Source organism: Anabas testudineus, chromosome 13 (assembly GCF_900324465.2).
Source record: "Anabas testudineus chromosome 13, fAnaTes1.2, whole genome shotgun sequence".
Taxonomy (NCBI): domain Eukaryota; kingdom Metazoa; phylum Chordata; class Actinopteri; order Anabantiformes; family Anabantidae; genus Anabas; species Anabas testudineus.
In genome coordinates this window covers 774,782-799,650 of record NC_046622.1, presented here as the reverse complement: position 1 = coordinate 799,650, position 24,869 = coordinate 774,782, and the positions used below count along the sequence as shown (strand labels likewise).

The 24,869-nt window shown below is 41.7% G+C and overlaps 1 protein-coding gene and 1 long non-coding RNA gene across 2 annotated transcripts in view; one reads left to right on the top strand and one right to left on the bottom strand.

Moving 5' to 3' along the window:
• Positions 1 to 2,080: 2,080 nt before the first annotated feature.
• Positions 2,081 to 24,869, bottom strand: part of col4a4 (collagen, type IV, alpha 4) — a 42,276-nt gene continuing 19,487 nt past the window's right edge. The window contains exons 21-46 of the mRNA XM_026366984.1: positions 20,112 to 20,272; positions 19,963 to 20,035; positions 19,452 to 19,558; positions 18,600 to 18,783; positions 18,446 to 18,514; positions 18,253 to 18,360; positions 18,101 to 18,169; positions 16,507 to 16,656; positions 16,135 to 16,296; positions 15,837 to 16,004; positions 15,612 to 15,755; positions 14,272 to 14,379; positions 13,386 to 13,564; positions 13,023 to 13,086; positions 12,814 to 12,888; positions 12,528 to 12,635; positions 12,118 to 12,225; positions 11,106 to 11,177; positions 10,238 to 10,366; positions 10,014 to 10,121; positions 9,780 to 9,935; positions 8,952 to 9,200; positions 8,653 to 8,769; positions 6,652 to 6,840; positions 5,615 to 5,898; positions 2,081 to 3,805 (exon numbers count right to left, since the gene is read on the bottom strand). Coding sequence (XP_026222769.1) covers positions 3,569 to 3,805; positions 5,615 to 5,898; positions 6,652 to 6,840; positions 8,653 to 8,769; positions 8,952 to 9,200; positions 9,780 to 9,935; positions 10,014 to 10,121; positions 10,238 to 10,366; positions 11,106 to 11,177; positions 12,118 to 12,225; positions 12,528 to 12,635; positions 12,814 to 12,888; positions 13,023 to 13,086; positions 13,386 to 13,564; positions 14,272 to 14,379; positions 15,612 to 15,755; positions 15,837 to 16,004; positions 16,135 to 16,296; positions 16,507 to 16,656; positions 18,101 to 18,169; positions 18,253 to 18,360; positions 18,446 to 18,514; positions 18,600 to 18,783; positions 19,452 to 19,558; positions 19,963 to 20,035; positions 20,112 to 20,272 — 3,578 coding nt within the window. The 3' untranslated portion in view covers positions 2,081 to 3,568. The remainder of the gene's footprint in view (positions 3,806 to 5,614; positions 5,899 to 6,651; positions 6,841 to 8,652; positions 8,770 to 8,951; positions 9,201 to 9,779; positions 9,936 to 10,013; positions 10,122 to 10,237; positions 10,367 to 11,105; positions 11,178 to 12,117; positions 12,226 to 12,527; positions 12,636 to 12,813; positions 12,889 to 13,022; positions 13,087 to 13,385; positions 13,565 to 14,271; positions 14,380 to 15,611; positions 15,756 to 15,836; positions 16,005 to 16,134; positions 16,297 to 16,506; positions 16,657 to 18,100; positions 18,170 to 18,252; positions 18,361 to 18,445; positions 18,515 to 18,599; positions 18,784 to 19,451; positions 19,559 to 19,962; positions 20,036 to 20,111; positions 20,273 to 24,869) is intronic.
• LOC113166828 lies at positions 18,316 to 18,728 on the top strand. Its single transcript, XR_003299241.1, has 3 exons — positions 18,316 to 18,394; positions 18,476 to 18,539; positions 18,626 to 18,728. It is a non-coding gene; the product is annotated as an uncharacterized LOC113166828 (long non-coding RNA).

Sequence of the window (24,869 nt, the reverse complement as noted above, 5' to 3'; positions counted from 1 at the left end):
GTTCTCAAAATTGCAAAATTGCTCATACCTTTGTTCTTATATTGACGAATCCCATTGTTCCAGGTCCATTCTAGTTGTACCCATTCAGCACAGGTAAATGCCAGTGGCCATAAAATAGCACAGGTCTGCAGGGATTTGGCGAATTTCGGTTTCCCAGTATTTTCATTAAGGAGGTAACGAATAGCATGAAGTTGGAGTCCATCTCATCTTATTTTTAGAACTGTTCACTAGTGATGTGCAAATGAAGCAATGAACAAGTATTCAACCACTTCATCAATTATCTTTAAAATGGGTTGCTTCATCAAAGATTTGTTTCAGTGACATCTAGTGGCAAAATAAGAGACAGCAAAACAATGTCCTATTAATTATGTGATGAGTGTAACAAGGGTTTGTGTGAATAATGTACAGTTATGTATATAATATATATATTATGTAAAATAATATATATAATATTATGTAAAATAATATATATAATATAATATAATATTGATTGATGGGTCATTTTATTCTATAAATGTATGTAATGTAGTTGTTGGGAGAAGACGTTCCTGGGGAAACATATTGTGCATTAGTTTGAGCGACTATATACTGTGGTGCTTTTATGCGCCTGAGAACCAGTGAAATCCTGCATTATGGAGCAGTATCAACTGGTTTGAACCAGTCACCTAATTGTGACTGGTTCTGTGAGTCTGAGGCTTTGATCGACGCATCTGTGTCAGAATGTTCAGGAAGGGCAGAATAGGGCCAGCTACAACCGGCTAAGTCTAAGCTAGTCATTCCCGAACCTGGTCCTCAGGCCCCCCTGCCCTGCTTGTTTTCTAGCTATCCCTGCCCTGCCCACTTCTCATTACCTGGATCAGGGGTAATCAGCCATTTGGCAGTGATTTCTGGCAAACAAGCAAGGTGGAGGCCCTGAGGCCCAAATTTGGGAAACGCTGGCCTAAGTAGTTAGAATTTAGGTAAAAGGTTGGTTCAAGTTGCCAAATACTTTTTGTTTGGGTGAGGGTGGAAATAGTTTGATATGTTAAGGCTATATGGAAGGCGGCCTGGTGGCTCAATGGGTAGATCATTGGCTTTAGATGCAGAAGGTTCGGGGTTTAAACCCATGCTCATTTAAATGCAGAGGACCAATTTCATTGTAGCATGCACATATGACGAATAAAGGCTTCTTCTTCTTCTTCTAAAGAACGGTGTCACCTATCATGGGGCCCAGCAGCTTTGACAAATGATCGGTCAGTGGATGAGTCCTCACTGTGTTTAACTGTGCACTGACAACTGAAAGTCTTGAAATTTTTAGTAGACTCAGTGTCTGAATTTGATCCTGGTTGAGCCTGCCCATTTACTAAATAGCTGAATTTCATAGGATTCAAGCTCAGGATGTCATAAAATCAAGACTTGGTGAAAGTTTAATGCGATTTATTGAAGAATTGTCCGTCCACAGAAACTAAAATGTTTTACAAGTGTTAGTGAGAAGTTTCCTCCTACAGAGATTAAAACATTACAGATTTTAAATACAATAAAAACTCGACAACATAGCGACCTGCCCCCCCTTCCAATCCCTGTCATGCAGATTTTCATTTGTATAGCTCTCGTCACTTTATCACCACCGTCATTTATGTTTTTAATTGTCTTTTCATCTGTTTTGAAGCCGGTGTTTAAGTTTCAAATGAATGAGAACTTCTGCTAAGCTGAAGATGATGTTTAGAAAATAAATAGTGTTCAGTCGTAAGCAGGTCTGCTCTCAAAGCATCATGGGATCTGAAGGTAAATCAGTTTTATCTGTAATCTTTTCATTACCTAAAACACAAAAATCTATTTCTAGTAGATTTTGATGAAACTCACAGACTCTTATGACATCATCATTTATGACATCATGTGGTTCAGGGGGCAGCACAAATCTTAGTGGGCGTAGCTAATCAGAATTAATCAGACATGATGATACGCCTTCTCTGATTTTTGAAGTCTTGCTTAAGTCCTGATCAATTCTCAATTAAATAACATCTTAATACCTAATAGATATGTGTTTTTGTTTTGGAGCAGGTTGAGAGGGGTGGAGCTTCATGTTTGTAACATCGTCACTGTTACAAAATCAAATAATAATTAAGGAAACATTAAGTAGCACCAACATTAATTTCAGACTAAATAAATATTCTGATGACATTTACAGTAAAAATAGAAGACAGTTGAGTTCAAACATATTTACAAATCCCAGAGAGATAATGGAGAACCAGAACCAGCACCCGAGACTAGAACCTGAACCAAATATAAAAACTGAACACAAACCTGACAAAGACAACAAAACCATCAGTAAAGATTTCATAAAACATTTTCTTATATAAACAGGAAGTCACTGTTTTTAACCAAAATTTAAATCTGTTAATTCTGTTAATTTTGTAAATAAATGAGCACCTGACCTTAATTTAGCTTTAAGCTTTCAGCCAGATAAATACTCACTAAATACTAACTGAATTATTAAACAAACAAAGTGGATATCTGACAGGAATCTTTACAGGATCAATGTGGGAGATAAAGGCTCCGCATCATCTTCTGGTTCTGTCTGGGTTTATTCTGGTTCTGGGTCTGTGCTGCAGCTCATCGTGTTTAGATGTTGGACTCAGTAACAGGACAGATTGTCACTAGTCATCTGTTTAGTGTTGAATCATCTGTGTTAAAGTCTGAACGCTCTCTTGATTTTTTAATTTTAAAACATTGAAGAAGAAAAAAAATAAAAAAAACAGCAAGTTTGGGTGGAGCTGTGGGTGGAGCTCCGAACACATCTGAGCTGAAAACTCAGATGGAACAAAAATAAGTTTCAAGGTTTAATTTCAAATATATTCACAGCTTCTCACACAATTCTTTCCCTAATTATTAACTGACCAATGCCACGCCATCACTGCCTGATCAGAATGCACTTTCCCTGCAGTTACCTGAATGTGAGCAGGTTCAGAGGCGGTGCTAAAGAGCACTCAACCAATCAGCTGTTACAGGAAGTGACTTCAACTCTGATTTGTAAAAGGTTTTCTGCTAAATTTATCACATTATCTCAGAGTTCAAACTGAAATTAAATTATTTAAATGTATTGGCAAGTTATTATTTTGAGTTATGGGTGAGAAATTGTCAAGTTATGACATTTATTACTAAGATATAACAGTTTTAACTGTGGCATTAATTACCAAGATTTTCCAGTGTTATGGCTGACCTATTACCACATTATTAGACATGGGACAGAGCTATTAATTAAAAATGTGATTTCTGCAGATGATATTTGGTCAAAAGACAAACTGAATCAGTTTGTGCATCTCTGAGTTACCCTGCTGATCTGAGCAGGACTGACTTGATGGTGTTTTCTCTTAAGATGATGTCAGGGCTTTTAAATGAATCTTATCCTGTCTGTCCCCACGGAAGCGGAGGAGAAGTTTATCCTCACACCTTCATGCAGGAGGTGGTGGTGCTAAACCTCATCACTCCCTCGAGCAGGAAGAAGTCAATACTCAACGTGGAGGTGGAAAAGGAACAGCTTCTCCTTACTCCTTCATGCAGGACGAGGAGGTGGTGTTCCTCCTAATCCTCACTCCCTCATGCAGACATTGCACTTCCCAACATTCCCCCTCTGCTGCTGCTCCTCCGTCAGTGTGGTGGAGAAGTTGTTGGAGGTGGTCAGCCAGAAACTGTAAATGTTGGCGAAGTAGTGGCAGGTCCCTCGGGGCCCCTGACACTCAACAAAGGGTAGGGCCCTGAAGTCTGTCAAACAGCTACCTGATGATGTCAGAGACTGGCCTCCACCCTCATCACCTGAACCTGTATGCTGCAACATACACAGGAAATAACGTCACAATCAGGTATGAATTAATTATTTTTATCTGAAATAAACACTTTTCTCTAACTCTTTCACTTTCACTGTTGCTGTGTTTTTTAATTAAGATGTGCACAAATCTCACATCAACATTTCAGTCTCTACTGGAGATTTTTTTTTCTTTAGTTACTATTAGCCATCGTAGATCATTGTATTTGATGAAGATGTTTTATGATCACAGGTAAATTCAGTTTTATTTATACAGTGGCAAAGAAACCCAAGGAACTTCACATATTAAGGTGAAAGCCTCACACAATTATACAGAACAACCAACAAATTCCTCACTGAATAATTAATAGCCCAGATTAGATCTTTTCACCCTTGATTTAAGGAATAGCGATTTCTGATCTCACTGTCTTCTCTATCACATCAGTTATGTCAGATTTCATATTTTCTCATCAAATTTGGAGCATTATGAATAGTGCAACTGTCTTTACTTTCTGACATATCGACTCAGCAACCTTAATCTCTTTCACTGAGCAACTGACATCAGTTCTGGCTCAGTTGAACTGCACTGCCTGTCCAAAAAATAAGTCACCACCTCGATTAACTAAACAAATAGGTAAGAGATGATCATGTTTCAGCTACCAACAACTTATTGAACCCAAACTGTTGCAGTGAGTAGATTCTCATTTGTTAAACAACCATGTCTGAAGACACATCCTGTGGTCGTGGAAAAGATGTTCATCCGTTTCAGAGGGGTCAAATTAATGACATGAATCAAAGAAAACAGGAGGAGGAGATTGATGAAACTAATAAAACTGGGTTAAGAACTGTCCAATGGAAGAAGGTCATGTGGTCTGATGAGTCCAGATTGACCCTGTTCCAGAGTGATGGAGCATCAGGGTAAGAAGAGAGGAGGTGAAGTGATGCACTCATCATGTCTAGTGCCTACTGTACAAGCCTGTGGGGGCAGTGCTATGATCTGGGGTTGCTGCAGTTGGTCAGGTCAAGGTTCAGCAACGTTATGAGTCCAAAGAATGAGGTCAGCTGACTACCTGAATATACTGAATGACCAGGTTATTAATCAATGGATCCAAACTGTTAAAGAGTGGTTCAGGGAACAGGACACATCATTGTCACACATGGATTGGTCACCACAGAGTCTAGACCCTAACCCCACTGAGAGTCTTTGGGGTGTGCTGGAGAAGACTTTGTGCAGCATCAGACTCTCAAAACAAGATCTTGGAGAACAATTAATGCAACTCTGGACGAGAAAAAATGTTGAGACATTTAAGAAGCTGATTGAAACAATGCCACAGTGAATGTGCTGTAATCAAAGCTAAAGGTGGTCCAACGGAATAGTAGTGTGTCACTTTTTTCTGGATGGGCAATGTATAAACCCAACTGAACATTATACCATGGACTTGAACACAGCCTTTTCCATGTTCACGTTACATCTTTAATGACAAAGATTACTAATGATCAAGACGACAGGATGCGTTGGGAAGTAATGGACCTCAGTGCAGCTTTTGACACCATAGGTCATTGTATGCTCCTAGAAAGACTTGAAAATATGATAGAACACAATTTGTTTCTTACAACAACACCAAGTCTCAGATGCTGAGACCCTAATTCATGCCTCATTTTATTTCAATAGCAGCAAGTGCATATGTGCATAGTATTGCCACTAGCAGTAGTAGTGCTATAAAACTGTTAGCAGTGCAGTGGTAGTATTAGTATTAGTAACAGATGTATAATCAAAACTGGCAGCACTGTATTTTTAAAGTATTATTTTTCTTCAAGTCCTGCAGTACCCACCATGAGAAAGGAGTATCCAGTCCAAAGACTCGTCCACCTGGGGGGGCAATCAGGCTGGTTGGAGGTTTGACTGTGAAATGCAACAGGTGAGGAGGGGGCTTCACACACCACACACCGGCTAATGTGACTACTGATGGAGGTGCCAACTACAGGTACACTGGGCACTGCCGCCGTTGTTGACAGCCAATAGGATTTATCGTTCCGACTGGCGTAAGAACAGGCGCCAATGTTACAGGAGGAGAATGGCATGGTGGAAAAGACGGGCATACACGACCCCGCCTGACCTGGAAATACAAATCAAGATATAAATGGAAATTGGCTCAATTTGCCAAAAGGTCTTTGTTTAGTTTCATTCAGTTCTCATGAAGAACATGTTATTGAGTAGAGATCTGTGTGAATGGTTCTTGGCACTTTGAGGAACTCCTGAATCTGACAAGTCTTCACTAACAACCTCAGACCTGCAAACAGAAGCTGGAGTACTTGGCTGATCTTTGTTGGTCTGCTGCCACCAAATTAAATTTGGGACAGGGCAACAAAACTACTCTGTGTTTGGGAACTGGGGAGCCAAACTAGCTGGTTTAGTTTAAAAAGCAAAGTCTCAATATCTTCAAACTCCTCTTTACAGTTTCTTGTCACTACATTAGTTATTCAAGCTTGATACGTCTCCTCGTGCAGCAGCACTGGTGACTGGGCAAATGCTGAGGCAGAAGATCATTGGACACAAGCCCTGCCCTGTCAAATGGAGGTACTGGGTAGGTTTAGAGCAATGGTTTCCAACCTGGGTGTGTGCGCTCCTCTCAAGGGGTATCAAAGATCACTGGGTGCAGCAAAGCTTTGCCTGCTCTGAAATCGTAAGGTTGTCAGTCAAGGTGGCCATTGGTTTAATGAAGGAATAAATAACATGAATATTATTGTAACTTGTTGTTATAACACATATGGTTTCATAGCTGTGTCAATAAACACAGCTATGGTCTCAGACTCATACCTTCATTAAAGTCTTAGCATATGTGACTTTGTGTATTTATGTGTGTATATACCCAGGTCTTGAGTGTGAGCCTTCTCCTGACCCTCCAGGTACAGCAGACTGTATCCGGTCCATAGCTCTTTCATGCGTAGTGGACAAGTGGGAACAACCATTGACTGGCTATGCTTCACCAACAAGAAGCCCAAGTTCACATTTTTGTGTTCTCCAGGAGGACCGGGGTCACCTGTTGGACCAGGGTCACCTGGAGCACAAACACCGGGACAGGTAGTTACATCAACAAACCAAAACAAATCAAAATTTATTTTTTAAAACCAACATCTCTTAGAAAAAGTACATTAAATAGAATAAATAGCACAGCATAAACAAAACGAGAAGAATCAGAAAAATACAACAGACATCAACCATGATAAAAAGACAGGACAGTAAATAGGTTTTAAGCAATGATTTAAAGGCTACCAGGTCTGATGCTGCTCTGACATCGAGAGGTAAGCTATTTCACAATTTGGGAGCTAACACAGAGAAAGCACGATCACCCCAACGTTTGCATTTCGCCTTTGCAGCATCTAAAAGGAATTGATTAGAAGACCTGAGTCATCTCACTGGTTTGTGCTACTGTAGCAGTTCACTGAGGTAACCACAGCCAGTCCATTTAAAGCCTTAAAAATAAAGATCAATAACTTAAAATCATTACTAAAACCCAGTGAACAGAGGCCAGAAGAGGGGTTAAGTGGTTGAACTTTCTTGTATTTTTTATCTGAAGGCAGGCGAGTGATGAACGATTAACGCTATTTCAAAATAAATCCTTATAGATGATGCATTTGACAGCTAGAAGCCAAAGTGAATTCAACGTTTACCTAGTCCTCACCTCACCAACATCCTAGTCTGTAGATTAAATACACTTAACATTATTACTGATGTCTTCTTTTCTTCACTACACCTTAACTATAATGAGGAAAAAAACATCTAGGATTCACACGGATGAGTTACCACACAGCTAGTGCAGGTGTCTGATCTGCGCTTAGTCAAGGACAGATTAATCTCCTAGTGGGGCTCCTGGGCCTGTTAACCCATTCAATAGTTTTACTCCCACAAAACGTAACTAATTGATTGACTTCTGAAGTTATCTTCAAAGACAAAATGGGTAAATGCTGATAGGTATGACACTGTCATGAATGGAACTGAATAATGTGACCTTTCTCGAGATTACTAGTTAATATCTTATAACTAGGTTTTCATACAAGACGATGGAGCACTGACCATCACAGGTGCAAGTTTATACATTTTTTGATGATTAAAATTATGTAGCGATAAATGGTACTGGTAGATTTACAAGTACCTTGGAAGAAACAGTTGGTATTTAATCACGTACAGTGGAAAGAAAAAGTATTTCTTAGTAGTAAGTTATTTTAGTTCTCTGCATAAACTTGTCCTCAAATGTGAACTTTCAAAGTCACAAATATCAAATATCAAGAAATGCAATGTTTCTAATCTGATAAAACACAACAGACAGAGTGATAGTGGAAACAGTAAGTAATGTTTTAATAACTGGTTGGACACCATCCAGGAGGAACTTTGGACCATTCTTCCTCACAGAGCTGCTTCAGCTCAGACCGATTCTTAGGATTTCTCGTGTGAACAGCTCTCCTAACGTCGCTCCACAGCATCTCTGTTGGGTTGATGTCTGCTCTCTCTAAAAGGTGGAATTTTGTGTCACTGTAGTCATTCTGTAATAGACTTGCTTTGATATTTAGGGTCATTGTCCTGCTGCATCACCCTCACTCGTTCTCTGCCTTAGCTTGCAGACAGACACTCTGACATTATCCGGTAGCAGGAATTTATTTTCTATTCTGTGGCTATATTGTTTACTAATGTGTTACCGGTTACTAGTAGCACATAACTATTAAGTTATTTTTATTACTTGTTTCAGTAATGAGAAAAGTAAGGTAATAGAGTTAAAGGAAATATTGTGCTTGTAGATCTGTAAACCACCACAGTATAGTAAACTAGCAAAGTGAAGTCATGTAGGGGGCCAGGCAGAAGACGGTTACAGTACCTTTTTCTCCATCTAATCCACTCTCACCCGGTGGGCCTGGCCCTCCTTGGTCTCCAGCTGGTCCTTGGGGCCCCTTAATGCCTATTGGTCCTAAAGACCCGCTCTCCCCTTTCACGCCTGTAACGAACGGACCATGTTAATGATCAGCTGCACTTATAAATTATGTTAGTAGATTCACATCAGGTTTGACTTTTCATCTGCTGCCCCTCATTAGGCTAAAAATGTAAACATCAATACTGGATTTTACTTTATTGGGATGACTGTGGTGAAGAAGACTCTGTCCACCTTCTGTTTCTCACCTTTGAATCCATCAAGGCCAATTTCTCCCTCAAAGCCGCGTGCTCCAGGGGGACCAGGGGGTCCAGAGTGACCTGGGGGACCCGTTTGGACCTGAGGGTAAGCATTGGGAGGGAGGACTTCTCCTTTCTCTCCCTTTAGGCCCACTGCTCCTTCACAACCCTTTGCTCCTGGAGGCCCACTGGAACCAGGACCACCTTTGGGGCCTCGATTACCAGGTACTCCCATCAGACCTGATGAGCCCTTCATACCTGAACTCATACATATACAAAAATATAGACTCTCAGCAACTGTGATCATGAGCCACCAAAACACTTTTCAACTGAAATTGGGTTTATAGGTAGTAGAATGAAGAGTGTGTGACAGGGTACACATCACGGCTACCCTACATCCCTTGGGAGGACTGTCTGCATCCTCAGAAACTATTTCTATGCTTCTCATGGACAATAGAAATTTTGGATCACACTAACAAAGTGTAAAACCATTCACCCAAAATCTTTACAACTTAGCTGGCATTGCTAGCCTGGACAGGCTGGACAGAGCTGACACATAGAGAAGAAAAGTACTCAAATTCACAATGGGCACAATGAATCTTAACTATATGGATGAAACCCACACAGGACACATGCACATAGGTGTAAGTAGTTCAAACCCAGAACCTTCTTGCTTTAGAGCTGAGACCACCAGCAGAGATTTCAGCCTGAAATGTACACAAAATACCTGTAGCTACAGTTGAGTTCCGTCATGTTGTGAAGTGAATCTTCTCTGAGATGACACCTGTTTTGGTTTCTTCCTAAATAAAAATATCTTGGATACATAGAGAGCCTGACCTTTTGCTCCAAAATCTCCGGCAATTCCTGGCTGTCCTTTGGGCCCTTGTGGTCCCTTTAAGCCTGCTGGACCCCTGCATCCTGGGTCCCCGTTGTCTCCATCATCCCCAAGTACTGGAGGGTTTGGACCTGGATCCCCCATATCACCAGGACATCCTGAAACACCAAACTCAGGTGAGTCAACCAGTGTCATTTATCTGATAAAGTTTATTAAACCTAAAGTTAAACTCTGACCTGGCTCTCCATCTGGTCCAGGACATCCGCGGTCTCCAGGAGGACCTGGAACTAGATCTTTACAGTCTGGTCCAGGTTTACCTGGAAGTCCACACCCACCCGGAGGTCCTACAATAGCACACACAGACACATTGAGAGCTACATTTGTGATAGTGTGAGCAAATGGTTACATTTACATCATTGCTTGTCTGGCTATCACTGACGGTAATCACTTTGGTACAGACCTTTGGGTCCTGGGAGACCTTTTGGTCCTGGTGGTCCAGGCTGGGCTGTACCACGGAGGCCTGGCGGACCCGGCGGACCCTTATTCCCTGGGAGGCCTTTGCAACCTTGAGGTCCCTCCACACCCAGACCTAAACAGATGAAATCTGTTTTACAATGCTAGCAGCTGTACAGGACAGCTAGTATGTAACTATAGAACAGCATGCAAAACAGGGTGACCACACTAAACATCCATGCAGGCAACCGGTTGGGAACTTCGCAAGGACCTGTGGCCAGTAGTTTCTGACATCACAAAATATTAATGGCTGTGATGCAGACTGAAATAAATAAAAGTGTAGACATTCACCCTGTAACTCACTGTGTAGTTGGACAATCCTGTTACATTACATTTTTGTCAGTTCTGCAGTTGTATAGTATAGGATTTAAATTACAACAATGTTTTTCTAATCAATATTAAGTAGTAAGTGGAATAAATACTACACTAGCACTTCACTTCTCATTGTAGAACATCACCATAAAATGTGATGTTCCACTTTCCCCTCAGTCTGCACCGCAGCATCTTGATGCGCTCCCGGCCCCAGACAACCGGCTCACTTAACTTCCAGAAAGGTGATAATTCTACTATATGATTAGGATTGAGGTCATAGTGAGTGGTGGCATCATGATGGAGTACATTCTCCAGGGGTGGTTCTAATGTTTTCACCTGTAGTCTTGTACCCTTTTTAACCTGTTTCTGAAAGAATGCTGAAAGAAAGACTTCTTCAGTTCTAACTCACAATGAGTTTTTCAGATTAAAGGTGAAACATCTTCAAGAACCTCAGGCAAGTCTACCTGCACACATTTGTCAAACAAGGTGTGTGAGCCTCATACCTCTTGTCCCGATGTAACCCTTTACCCCTTTCAGTCCGTCCAATCCATGAAGTCCCAGTGGTCCAGGAGGACCTGATGCAACAAAATGAAAAAGAAAAATAAACTTATTTTCACTAACTCACATAGGCTCAGCTGTCAATTCACCTGGATCAATATTTCCACCTGCTATCAATCTGTCAAGCTTTACATTTAGCTGGCATTAATAAGCACTATAGGGTGAAGGGATGTAGGTTACTCCTGGAGGACCACTTCACCATGACAGTTATCACTAGGCTAGAGTTGCTCACTGTGCTATCATCAAGAATTGAAACCCCCTCCCTTCAAAACCTTTCTGAAGGTGTAAGGCCAGTTCTTTTCTATATTATTTTCACATACATAGACAAAAATCACCAATGAATTGTCTTTACTCACCATAATGTTGCTGGGAAACAAGTTAAAACCCATCAGTAAAACACCACTGCTCTGGGTGACATCTTTGTTCCTTTCTGATTTTTATAGACCTCATCTATTGACCTTACTGACGGTGTTACCAGCTGCTCTATCAAACCTCCGAGGATCCAAAATGCAGCAGCACGTCTCATGTTTGATCAGTAAAAAGTACACATTACACCACTTTTCAGATCTGTGCACTGGCTTCCTGTAGCTGCTGCATCAGGTTCGGGTTCGGAAAACAGAACTCTTCCAAACCTTTTCCTTAAAAAAGGTTGCACTTAGCCCATGAAAGTGAAACTGTTGTCCTGGAGCACTTTATAGTTCTTAGATCATTTGCTTGCTTTGTACTTCACTTGTAAGTTGCTTTTTATTAAAGCATTTGCCAAATAACTAAATTTAAATGTAACTATTTCTCAGCACCATGAATCTTCAACTGTTGATTATCTCCATATGCACCCATATATCTCCATATATATCCATATATCACATCTAAATCACATCTTGTTTTCTTAATCCAGATCAGACATCCACCTGGAACTGGAAGTCTAACAGGGCTGCAGGTCTGAGTTTTAGTTCTTACCTTTGAGCCCAGGACAGCCCTGTGGTCCTGGGGGACCATCAGTGCCTGCATTACCAGGAAAACCTGGATGACCTGGACAGCCTCTGGGACCCGAAGGACCCATCACTCCTGAATTAATTCAGTCAGAAAGAAACAGTTAGGGTGGGTATGAGACTCAATTGTGGACTTTGTATCCAAGAAATGTTGGTATCAATAATGGCTGTTAACAATGAGTGTCAACAAGTGAACAATGATGAGTGTCATTCATGGTAGCTTAACTCCTCATTTAGAGGAAATCAACACTTGGCTCTCCCAGACCGACTGAACAGCCACTGGTCTCGGTTGGTAATACGTTACATGGCCTAGTTTCTGGCTTAGACTTCATGTAACATAGTAAAGATAAAATGATGAAGAATCCTGAGCCTGTTTACCTTGTTCACCGGGATCTCCTTTGTGGCCTTCATCTCCTTTGCATCCTCTCTGACCTGGAGCCCCAATAAAACCAGGTTCTCCAGTATCTCCTTGAGGTCCAGGACATCCTGATAGAGAAGAACTACTGATTGATACAGAAACTGATGCTATAAACAACATCCATTTTCATTACAAAACATTTTGTTCAGAACAAGTAAAGCCTATCACAGATTTTCTCCTGTAAGCATGTACAGATTTCAAGGAACCACATGGCTCCTGCAGACTGCTCCAGAATCAGATGATCACCTGGGGACCCAGACTCTCCAGGAGGCCCCTTGTCTCCAGGTACACCAGGACAACCAAGAGAGTCTCCTTTATCACCTGAAACATAGAACGTTACTCAATGACTGGCACAGCTGTTGACAGAGATTAAAGCTTCTGTCTTTGTATTTTACAAATGAAAATTTTTCCTTCAGATAGATTTGTTGAGTCCTGGTGCTGAATTCACCTCTTACCTTTCTGTCCCAGAAATCCTTGCTGACCAGGTTCTCCAGGTTTCCCTGGACACCCTAGGTCACCCTGCAACCACAAACAAACAAAACTTGATTTCTTTTTCCACAGATTAAAAATTAAATCTTAATTTTCTCCATTTATGTTTGGTTTACAATCCAAACATGGATCTGAATTTAAGCTTTAACGCAGTTTAGAGTCTACATGAACTGCTGAACTGATTGTGTGTTCAGTATTGAAGACCTGGGACAGCCCACCCTGTAAAGGTAGCTATACTTCCTGTTTGAGTCTCAGGTATGGTTTAGTTCTCACTCTCTTAGATATAAAGACGCCTTCTCTGTGACACTCAAAGTTTCATGTCATCTTACCGGATCTCCGGTCTGTCCAGGGAAGCCGATGAATCCAGGAGATCCTTGACGACCAGTTGCTCCTGGATGTCCTGGTTTGCCAAAAGGCCCAGCAGGCCCTTGGGGTCCTATGATGCCTGGGGGGCCATTGATTCCTGGATACCCTGGCTTACCTGTAACTCCTACCAAACCTTTATTTCCTGAATAGACAGTAAGCATTTTATGTAAAGGTTCAGGCTGAAGATCTTTGTTATCATACACATTTTGTTGTTGAGGCAAAAACCAAACCAGCTAAATTTTTGGAAGCACTGGTATATAATACATGCAAGAAGTAGCCATAGCCTCGCACACTGAGTCCATCACCTGGACTCAGTGTTTTTATACATTAATCAGCATTAATGCTTTGGTTATAATTTGTCAGAATAGGCACAAACTGCAATGCATCGTGCAATGTTCTGACACCTGTTGATCATGGTTAGCATTAAGCTTTCTACATCGACCCACAACTGTTTTCTCCTCAGAGCCTTCCAAAGCCTGAAACCAAAAACTTCTAAGTGCTAAAACATGTACACTCAACTCTACCTGACTTAACTGTTTCTGATTTGTCCTGACATGAAATGACTGGTTCTAAATTGATACCTGACCCTTTCTAGACCTTTCATTTTTAGCTCATTTGAGAATTGACTTGACTTGACCTAATACGACCCGGCTTAACACAACCTGACTCACTGTTACTCAACTCAACTTTACTGAGACTCGCCTCATTTAGCCCTTACATGACACAACTTGACCTGAGACATTTTGCCTTGTCCTGCCTCAACTCAATTCCACCTGACTGGCTTTAAGTCTGCTTTACCACAGATTGATAATGGACACTATGGTATTGGAGTTGTCATGTCAATCTGACCTCGAGGTCCAGAAAAGCCGTTGATGCCGGGGGAACCTTGTTTTCCCCTCTCTCCTTTAATGGGGATAACCATGATTTCTCCTGGAGGTCCTGGGAGCCCTTTATAGCCTGCCGGATTTGAAGTGAGAGTCTGAACTTTCACCTTTTTATGTTTCACATGTGACAGATTTAATGTGAAAGATTTTATTCAATTTATTTTCAACACCATCTCAGTATATTTACAGACATGGATGAAATTATTGGCACCCTTCCCTTAAAGAAAGAAAAACCCACAAAAGTCACTTAAATAAATTGAAACTGACAAAAGTAACAAATACAAATCTATAAAACATTAACTCATGAAAATCAGACATTTCTTTTCGGTTTAACACAAGTTTTTTAAAAAAACAAACAGGCCTGGACAAAAAGGATGGCACCATCAATATTACCCTTAATATTTTGTAGCACAACCTTTTGAGGCAATCACTGCAAGGAAGCAATTTCTGTAACTCTCAATAAGACTTCTGCACCTGTCAACAGGTATTTTGTTCCACTCCTCGTCAGCAAACTGCTCCAGTTGTCTCAGGTTTGAAGGATGTCTTCTCCAGACGGCATATTTTAGCTCTTTCCACAGATTTTCAATGTGATTTAGATCTGGACTCATAGAAGGCCACTTTAGAATAGTCCAATGATTTTTTCTTTGCTATTCTTGATGTTTTTAGCTGTGTTTTGGGTCATTATCCTGTTGGACTATGACCTGTGACAAAGACCAAGCTTTCTGACACTGGGCAACACGTTTTGCTCCAGAATGCCTTAAAAGTCTTGAGATTTCATTGTAACCTGCACCAGATGGAGCAAAGCAGCCCCAGACCTTAAGATACTTCATTTGTATGCTTCATTTTTGCGTCCATGTACATAGAGCTGATGTGACTTGCCGTCCAAAGGACATTCTCCCAGAAGCTTTGTGGTTTGTCAATATAAATTATCTATTTTTTTCTCTCTATGATTTGTTGTCATCAGTGCAGTCCTCCTCGCTCGTCTTCCATTAAATCCCCTTGGCTCACACAGGGACTGATGGTGTGATTTTATGCTGAGGTACCTTGAACTGGTATTTCCACAACTCAAAAGCAATGTCTGATTTCCATGAGTAAATTTTTAGTAATTTCTTATTAGTTTCAAGTTATTTCCGTGACCTTTGTGGGTTTTTTATTCTTTAAGAGAAGAGTGCCAATAATTTCACCCACGTCTGTATATCTGACAATCAATCACAACACTGTAGTTGTACTGCATTAGTATTGTAAGTAGTACAGCAATAGGGAGTACACTACTATAGTAGTACTGTAGTATAACTCAGTGTTTACCTTTCTCTCCTCTTGGCCCTTCACATCCTTGAGCTCCATCTTGTCCATTAAACCCTCTCTCCCCTGTCATTCCTGGGACTCCAGTGACCCCCGTCTTTCCTGGGGCCCCTTGTCCTCCATCAAAGCCCTGGGGCCCCAACAAACCTGAAACACTGAGTATTTCAGGGAAACTGAAACTGTGTTAAAGAAACATTCAATCACAGCAGGGTACATGGAGGAGCTCACCTTTCTGACCAGCAGGCCCTGGCAGTCCTGAATCTCCAGCTGGTCCAGGGGGGCCTTGGGGACCCAGGTACCCTGGAAAACCTGGAGAGCCTTGTCTACCAACAGGCCCTATAGGGCCAAAACCTGGAACGCCCACCTCCCCAGTTTTACCTTTCTCCCCTTGAAAACCTGAACAGAAATATGATGCCATCACAGAAACATTATTTTTCTACAGGACTTTATACTGATAGTAAATAAGCACTCTTCAACACTTTAACGATGTAACTTAAAGTGAGCGTCTATAGGAGCTAGAGATTACCTGGGGGTCCAATGGGTCCCTGGGGACCAAGAATGCCCATGAGACCTGGTTTTCCAACATCACATAGGTCAGATGAGGGGCCTGAGGGACCAGATTCACCCGCAGCCCCATCCAGGCCTCTCTGGCCCTTTGCTCCAGGGCCCCCAGCTAGACCTAGGACACCTGGACAAAGAAAAGATAATTTAGGTTGTACTGCAATTTTCTTTCTACAGAGCAAGTGAGTCTAATTTCACTGCTTCAACACAGATCAACATAGTTGGACTTCTTCATGAAACTAGTAGTTTAACTACATTTTACAATAACTTGCTGGTAGTTCTTTTTACATTCTACATTCATTCTACAGTATATTACTTTTTTCCATTAGCAATTCACCTGGTAGTCCGTCATTGCCGGGGGCTCCTGGGACTCCTTTATGTCCCTGAGATCCTGTTGCCCCTGGGAAGCCAATGGGGCCTGTGGGCCCAACAACGGAGTCCCCTGCAAGGCCCCTGAGTCCAGGAGAGCCTGGCAACCCTGGAGAGCCTGGTTTACAAACAGTTTCACACAATGAAACTGAGTTCAGAGCATTTACGTGAGCAGCTGTTTATATTGTCCCATGTTCACATATAGCAAACAAAGGTATTATATTGTGCCGAAAATATAGGTAATTGGTCTGTTATCATCAACCAGCAAAGGTCCAGGAAGTAGAAGGAACCAGCCATAAAGAACTTCACATTTAGTAGACGCTTTTATCCAAAGCAACTTACAAGTCATTACAAGGTACAAGGGAGGAGGTCTTGCCTAAGGTAAGCCACAGCTGGGATTTGAACCCCAGTCTCCCACATGGGAGGCAGTGATGTTACCACTACACTAACCAGCCACTGACTTTGTTGTTGGTTTCGTTGTGTAGAACACAGTCCATGCCTGTTCTTTCTCTGGCTACATGCCAACTCAATTGATGATCTCATCTGTCCATAGAACATTTATCAAGCAGATTCTGGTTCATCTATACCACCTCGAACACTCTACAAACTGGCAGTTATGTTGTTGTGGAGAGTAGTGGCTTCCTCTCTGCAGCTCTGTCATGAACACCTTTGGGTCTGACTATGGTTATATTGGGCAGCTTGGGCAGGTATGAATGAGTGTGACCTCCTGGACTATAACACAATTACAGTCTAATGAGCATCCTCTTCTATGGACTCCAGAAATCTTCTTCGTTTAAACTAAGACTCACTTCTACATACCTGTGTTGTCAAAATCAGGCCTCAATGGTGAAAACCCCGATTTTACTTCTTCAACTAAGGCAGGACCTCCGAAACTCACATCTGACTGTCATTCCAGCGAACTCTGGTACGGTCCTCCTGGTGAGAACCCGTACCGAACCAAAACGGGACCAAACGCTATGAATCGCGTGATTTGAGGACTTTGGGAAGCGTGTGGAGTTTCTCTTTTTTGTTTGTCCACCAAAAACTGTCTGATTAACGGAGGATAAAAGTGGAGACGTGAGGAGGTCAAGTTTCTCACAGACACTAGGTCTGATGACTCTGCAAGCGATATAACGCAATAAACAATAATGAACGGGATGACCAATCTGCATTAACATTTATAGTTAAAAATCATCTCTCTACTGTCACACAAATGTACAGTAGTCCACAATACTTCACCTTCTTCCTGTATTTACTTTTTATTCCCCGCGGCAGAAACAATCTGACCAATAAGCGGAGAGGACGTTCTCATGTAGTTTGAAGTGACATGTTTTGATTCATTTGGACTTTTCTCAATGTGAAATGAAACCGAACCGAAGGAGAAACTAATACAATGTTACAAAGTCAACAACTAATTCAGACCAAAGCAAAAGAATTAAGGTGTGAAAGCGACTTAAAACAACAGTTTCTGAAGGAAGTTTTGAAGCATACAAAGAAAGAAGCTGAGAAAAAAAACTACAGAAGATGATAATATGAGTTTCATGACAGGCAGGTGACTGTACCTGGATCTCCATCATAACTGAAACCCTCAGGTCCTTCATCACCAATATCCCCAACAAAACCTGGAGGTCCTAAAGGAGATGAAGAGCACATGAATAAAAATACATGTTGTTTATTGTCTTGTGGTACAGGTGTGGCAGGTGTGTTGTGGTACCTTGTCGTCCAGGTAGTCCAGGTAGTCCAGAATACCCTTTGTCTCCTTTGGCCCCATCTGGTCCAGTGATGCCACGAAAACCTGAAGGGCCTGGGAGTCCTGTGTAGCCTGTCCAGACAGAGAGAGAGAGGTGAGCAGACAGGTGAACCTTACTTTAGTGACATAGTTGAACAGGAACATAGATGGTGCATACCTGTATTTCCAGTGTCTCCTTTCTCCCCAGGGGGGCCAGGATTTCCAGGCACATAAGGCAGAGTGTCACCTGGAGTGGAGGAGGAGGCGGAGGAGTGAGTGTGTTTTTTCATCACTACAGTAATAATACCAATTTCACTTTGGATTGTTCTTACCCTTTTCCCCCTTTGACCCTGGAAAGCCAAGGAGTCCTGGAGGTCCAGTTTCTCCAGGTTCCCCACGCTCTCCTATTGCTCCATCTATACCTAATCCTGGAGGGCCTGCAGGTCCTAATAATCCCTTTGGTCCTGAAAGTCCTTGTGAGCCTCTTTCTCCAGGTAGGCTGGGTGCACTTTCACCCTGTGGAAAAAAAAGGAAAACAGATTCACAGATGAAGATATGAAGGACCAACAAGTCAGGAATCGAAGAAAGGTAGAATATGAACATAACTCCTGATTTATGTTAAATTCTGAACAGTGAGTGTGTTCAACATGTAAAGATGGTTATGTCTGACACAAAGACACACGGCTCAGACAAAGACAAACAGCGTGTTCGAGGAATGTAATACTAATGAGACAGTTAGTTAGCTCCTGTTTGCAGTGTCGCCATAAATGTTCAACTATATATATATGGATCACTCAGTCCATTAAGAACCAGTGATCCACTGTGGTACTGAAGAAAACCTACAAACACAGATTCTGCGGTTATGAGGAGTGACAGTTTCATGTCCCTGTGTTCATATTTAACTCGAAGTTATCACACAAGAAAGGAGGATGGAGGAAGTCTTTTAAAGCAATGGAGTACCCAGGTTTTGAATCCCCTCGTCTGAAGGAAAAGTCACTGATTTCTTACAGTCTAAAGAGTTCATCAGATGGTTTAGATTGAGGAAAGTAGGAGTTCTTTCCTCAGATTTAACTGTTTCTGGACTGTTTTTGTTTGAAACTTTTTTAACCCTCACTCTCTTTTACTGCACCATCTGTTCTGAAGATTAACACCTGCTGTGAGTTGATCTACACTGTCAGACTGACCTGGGGGCCAAGGTCTCCAGGAGGTCCAGGGAGCCCATCAAGTCCTCCTCTTCCTGGGAATCCTTGTGAACCTGCAGGGCCTGGCTGTCCCTGGTTTCCCTTGTCCCCTGGAGACAAAAATCCAAGCTGAACCAGTGACACACTGACATCATATTGTGGTTAAAATCGAATAAATTTAATTTTCATTTGTCACATCAACCTCTATAAGAGTATTCAGGGTTTATTCACTAATAATTTATGGTTGATGCAGAAATTATGTGCCCCCATATTTTTGATACATTATAAAGGGTAGAACTAGGTCCATCTTAGGCGACATGTAGCTCATTTTATCTTTAATCTTGATATTTCAAGAGTACAGTCAGTAAATCTACCAACTTTGGTGTATATGCTTGTAAAAATTCCGTGTAAAGGAATTAGATTTAGTAACAAGGACCTCATTAGTCTTTTAGCACATGTGGTTACAAGAGTTCAATTGCATCTGTTCAAAAGGATGTGTAGTTGCTAAACTCACCCATAGTGTTCACGACAGTTAATTCTCCCTTCTGTCCTTTAAACCCTTTGATACCTGGAAATCCACCGAGACCCTGCAAACAAACCAATACACCAACAATGACCTCTAGGTTGCTGATACAACCTTGGATCTGTTGTTTTATAATTTACCTGTTGTCCATGCTCTCCTTGGTCCCCAGGTAACCCTATATCTCCTCTATTCCCTGGGACCCCTGGGGTGCCAGGAAACCCTGGATACCCTAAGTTGCCCACAGGGCCAGGGACGCCCATCAGTATAGCAGGAGGGCCACAAGAACATTCACCACGATTACCTGAAAAACAAATGGGTTTAAAAAACTATGATATAAATATGAAGTCACGTTCAGGAGGTCCGCAGGGAAATGTCATGGAGCCATTGATCATTCTGGTAAACACCTGGCAGGTTGTAAGAAAGAGTAAGATGATTCAGGCACAAGAATGACCAAAATGCTGCAGGTAAAGTTCAATTCAATTCAATTCAATTTTATTTGTATAGCGCCAATTTACAACAGAAGTTATCTCAAGGCACTTTACAGTGTAAGGTTTAAGACCTTACAGAAAATATTTATACAAAAAATTATAAAGAAAACCCAACAATCCCATTTGAGCAAGCTTTAGGCAACAGTGGAGAGGAAAAACTCCCTTTAGAGGAAGAAACCTCCAGCAGAACCAGGCTCATAGTGGGCGGCCATCTGCCTTGACCGGTTGGGGTGAGTGGAAAGAGAAGAGAGAAAAGAACAGCAGGCAAGAAAGACAACAACAAGCATCAAGAACATTGGGCAGATGAACTGGATTCTGGAGATGTACAGCTCCAGGCCGAGGATACCTGCAGAAAAGTACAGAGAGAGGGAGACAGAGAGGAGGAAACACAACTAAAAGAGAGAGAAGACACAAAGTTAATGACATGCAATGGTGGCATTTGCATTGATACAAGAGAAAGGAGAGAGGAGAGGAGCTCAGTTTATCAGTAGAGGTCCCCCAGCAGAATAACCTATATCAGCATAACTAAGAGATGGTTCAGAGTCACCTGATCCATCTCTAACTATAAGCTTTATAAAAAAGGAAAGTTTTAAGTCTAGTCTTAAATGTAGAGACGGTGTCTGCCTCCAGAACCTGAACTGGGAGCTGGTTCCACAGGAGAGGGGCTTGGTAGCTAAAGGCTCTGCCTCCCATTCTACATTTGGAAACTCTAGGAACCACAAGTAAACCTGCAGTCTGAGAACGGAGAGTTCTGCTTGGAAGATATGGAACTATGAGGTCTTTAAGATAAGATGGAGCCTGATTATTAAGGGATTTATAAGTTAGGAGAAGAATTTTAAATTCAATTCTGGATTTAACAGGGAGCCAATGGATAGAAGCTAACGTTGGAGAAATATGATCTCTCTTGCTAATTCCAGTCAGAACTCTGGCTGCAGCATTTTGGATTAACTGGAGGCTCTTTAATGAGTTATTGGGACATCCCATTAATAAGGAATTACAATAGTCCAGTCTGGAAGTAACAAATGCATGGACTAGTTTTTCAGCATCACTTTGGGACAGGATGCTCCTAATTTTAACTTTAATGTTTCTTAGGTGAAAAAAGGCAGTTCTAGAGATTTCTTTGATGTATGAAGTGAAGGAGATATCCTGATCAAAGATAACTTCGAGATTTCTTACAGTATTACTTGAGGCCAGAACTAAGTCATCAATGGTGAGAATGTGTTTAGACATAGTGTCTCTGAGATTTTTAGGCCCAAACAGTATAACCTCTGTCTTGTCCGGATTTAGGAGAAGGAAATTGGAGGTCATCCAGGCCTTTATGTCTTTTAAGCATTCCTGAAGTTTGACTAATTGATTAGTTTCTCCTGGTTTCATAGATAAATATAGCTGGGTATCATCTGCATAACAATGGAAATTTATAGAGTGTTTCCTAATAATATTGCCTAAAGGGGACATATATAAAGTGAAAAGAATCGGTCCAAGCACAGATCCCTGTGGAACTCCATAGCTGACTTTGCTGTGCATGGAAGACTCATCATTAACGTGTACAAACTGAAATCTATCCGATAGATACGATTTAAACCACTCTAGTGCTGTTCCTTTGATTCCAATGACATGTTCCAGTCTGTGTAATAAAATGTTGTGATCTATAGTGTGAATGCAGCACTAAGATCTAACAAGACGAGTATAGAGAGTAGACCATTGTCTGATGCTAATAGAAGATCATTAGTGACCTTTACCAGTGCTGTTTCTGTACTATGATGTACTCTAAATCCTGACTGGAAATCTTCATACAAGTTATTTCTACGCAGGTGGTCGTACAATTGCTTAGAAACTGTCATGAGCTGCCGGATGGACTCCATGGTCAGAGAGCAGACAGGACAGAACTGAGCGAACAATGTTTATTTAGAAGTGACAGAACACAGTGAATGAATGAATTGGATGTAACAGTCACTAGATGCACGGAGATGACGTCGGGTGATTATGGTGGACTGGGTGAAAACCGGAAGTGACGTCAAGACCAAGATGGCCGACCAACAGAGAGCACATGGGCAAAATGGAAGACAACGTCAAAACCAAAATGGCCGACTGACAGAGAGCACATGGACAGAGACACCAGAGTCACACAAGCACAACGAGACAATAGTCCAAACAGTATCCACAGAGCTAGCTCGGAGGTCGAGGGCAATCCGGGTCATACACAGGCAGGCAGTTCAAAGTTAAGTCCGGCAGGCAAAATCCACAACGGAAGACAATCCAGGTCGAAACACAAAAGCAGTCCAAACAGACAGACCAGGAAAGGGGACAACAAGGGAGCGAAACAGAACAGAGGGAGAACTCACTGAACCGGAGGGGAAGCAGGGTCAGGTCAGGCCGGTCCAATAAGGGGGAATCCAGGGTAGACAGAGTAGAAGGGGGATAGGTCCGGGAAAGGGAATCAGGCAGGTCCAGGTACAGGTTTGGTACCGTGAGCAGGGGGGGAAAGACAGAACTCACAGCACCAGGGGGTCAGGCAAGAGACGGGGTCCAGATCAGGCAGAGTCCAAGAAATCCAAAAGAGTCAGTCCAAGATAAATGCTGGATAGTGTTCAGGCGTTGAAAACAGACTATCTGGCAGGGGAAACAGGTGAGCAGGCCGGTATTTATACTCCAGGGGAAAGCCAGGTGTGACCAATCAGGTGAGTGCATGTGACCAGAACGGGAAAGGGAAACAGGAAACCGCCAAAATAAAAGCACGGGAGGAAGCACCAGCAGCAACGAGGCTGGAACCATGACAAGAAACTATCTTTTCAAGGATTTTAGAGATAAAGGGCAGATTGGATATTGGTCTATAATTCGCTAAGACCCCTGAGTCCAGAGTAGGCTTTTTGAGTAGGGGCTTGACTACAGCAACCTTAAAAGCCTGTGGTACGTAGCCTGTTTGTAAAGACAGATTGATCTGATCTAATATGGACGTGCTGATCAAAGGTAAGACATCCTTGAGGAGTCTAGTCGGGATGGGATCTAAGAGACATGTTGATGGTTTAGAGGAATTAATTACTGAAATTGATTCAGAATGATCTACGGGGAGGAAGCAGCCTAAGTACGAGCGTGGATCTAGAGTTGTTGTACAGTCCATGCTGTATGCAGGGAGGATCTGATCAATTTTTTCTCTAATAGTTATGATTTTATTTGTAAAGAAATTCATGAAGTCATTGCTGCTGAGAGTTGAGGGAATACTAGGGTCAACCGAGCTATGACTCGTCAGCCTGGCTTCAGTGCTGAAAAGAAACCTAGGGTTGTTCTTATTTGCCTCTATTAATGAGGAGTAATATGAAGTTCTAGCTTTACGCAGGGCTTTTTTATATATTATTAAACTATCTTTCCAGGCTAGGCAATATTCATCTAAATTGGTGGAACGCCACCTCCTTTCCAACTTACGTGATTTCTGCTTTAAGCTACGGATTTGTGAATTGTACCATGGAGTTAACTTCCTCTGACTCACTAGTTTCTTTTTCAGAGGAGCAACAGTATCAAGTATTGTTCCAAGTGAAGCACCAGTACTATTAACAAGATAGTCCACTTGTGCTGGAGTAACATTGAAATAACTGCCTTCCTCTGTGTTGGTACATGGCTCTGAAATAAAAGATGGAATCAGTTCCTTAAATTTGTCAACAGCATTTTCACATAAACATCTACTGTAGTGAATCTTATCTGTAGGTTTAGTAAAGTCTGGTACTGTAAATTCACATGTAATTAAGAAATGGTCAGATAAAAGAGGGTTTTGGGGAAAAACTATTAACTGATCAACTTCCACACCGTATGTCAGAATAAGATCAAGGGTGTGGTTAAAACAGTGAGTGGGTTTATTTACATTTTGGGTAAAACCAATGGAGTCTAATAGTGAATTAAATGCAGTGTTGAGGCAGTTATCATCAACATCTACATGGATATTAAAGTCACCCACTATAATGACTTTATCTGCACTAAGAACTAAATCAGATAGAAACTCTGAGAATTCAGTTAAAAACTCAGAGTAAGGGACAGGAGGACGGTACACAATAACAAACAGGACTGGTTTTTGATTTTTCCAGTTAGGATCAGAGAGGCTAAGAGTGAGGCTCTCAAATGAATTAAAACTATGTTTAGGTCTGGGGTTGATTAACAAACTTGAGTGGAAGATTGCTGCTTCTCCTCCACCCCGACCTGTGCTTCTAGGAACATGATAATTAACATGACTTGAGGGGGTCGACTCATTCAGAGAGACATATTCATCCTGCTGCAGCCAGGTTTCAGTAAGACAGAATAAGTCTATTTGATGGTCAATTATCAAATCATTTACTAACAGGGATTTAGACGAGAGAGATCTGATATTTAACAGTCCACATTTGATTGTTTTCTTGTTATTTTTCTAAGAGAGGAGTCGTCTTT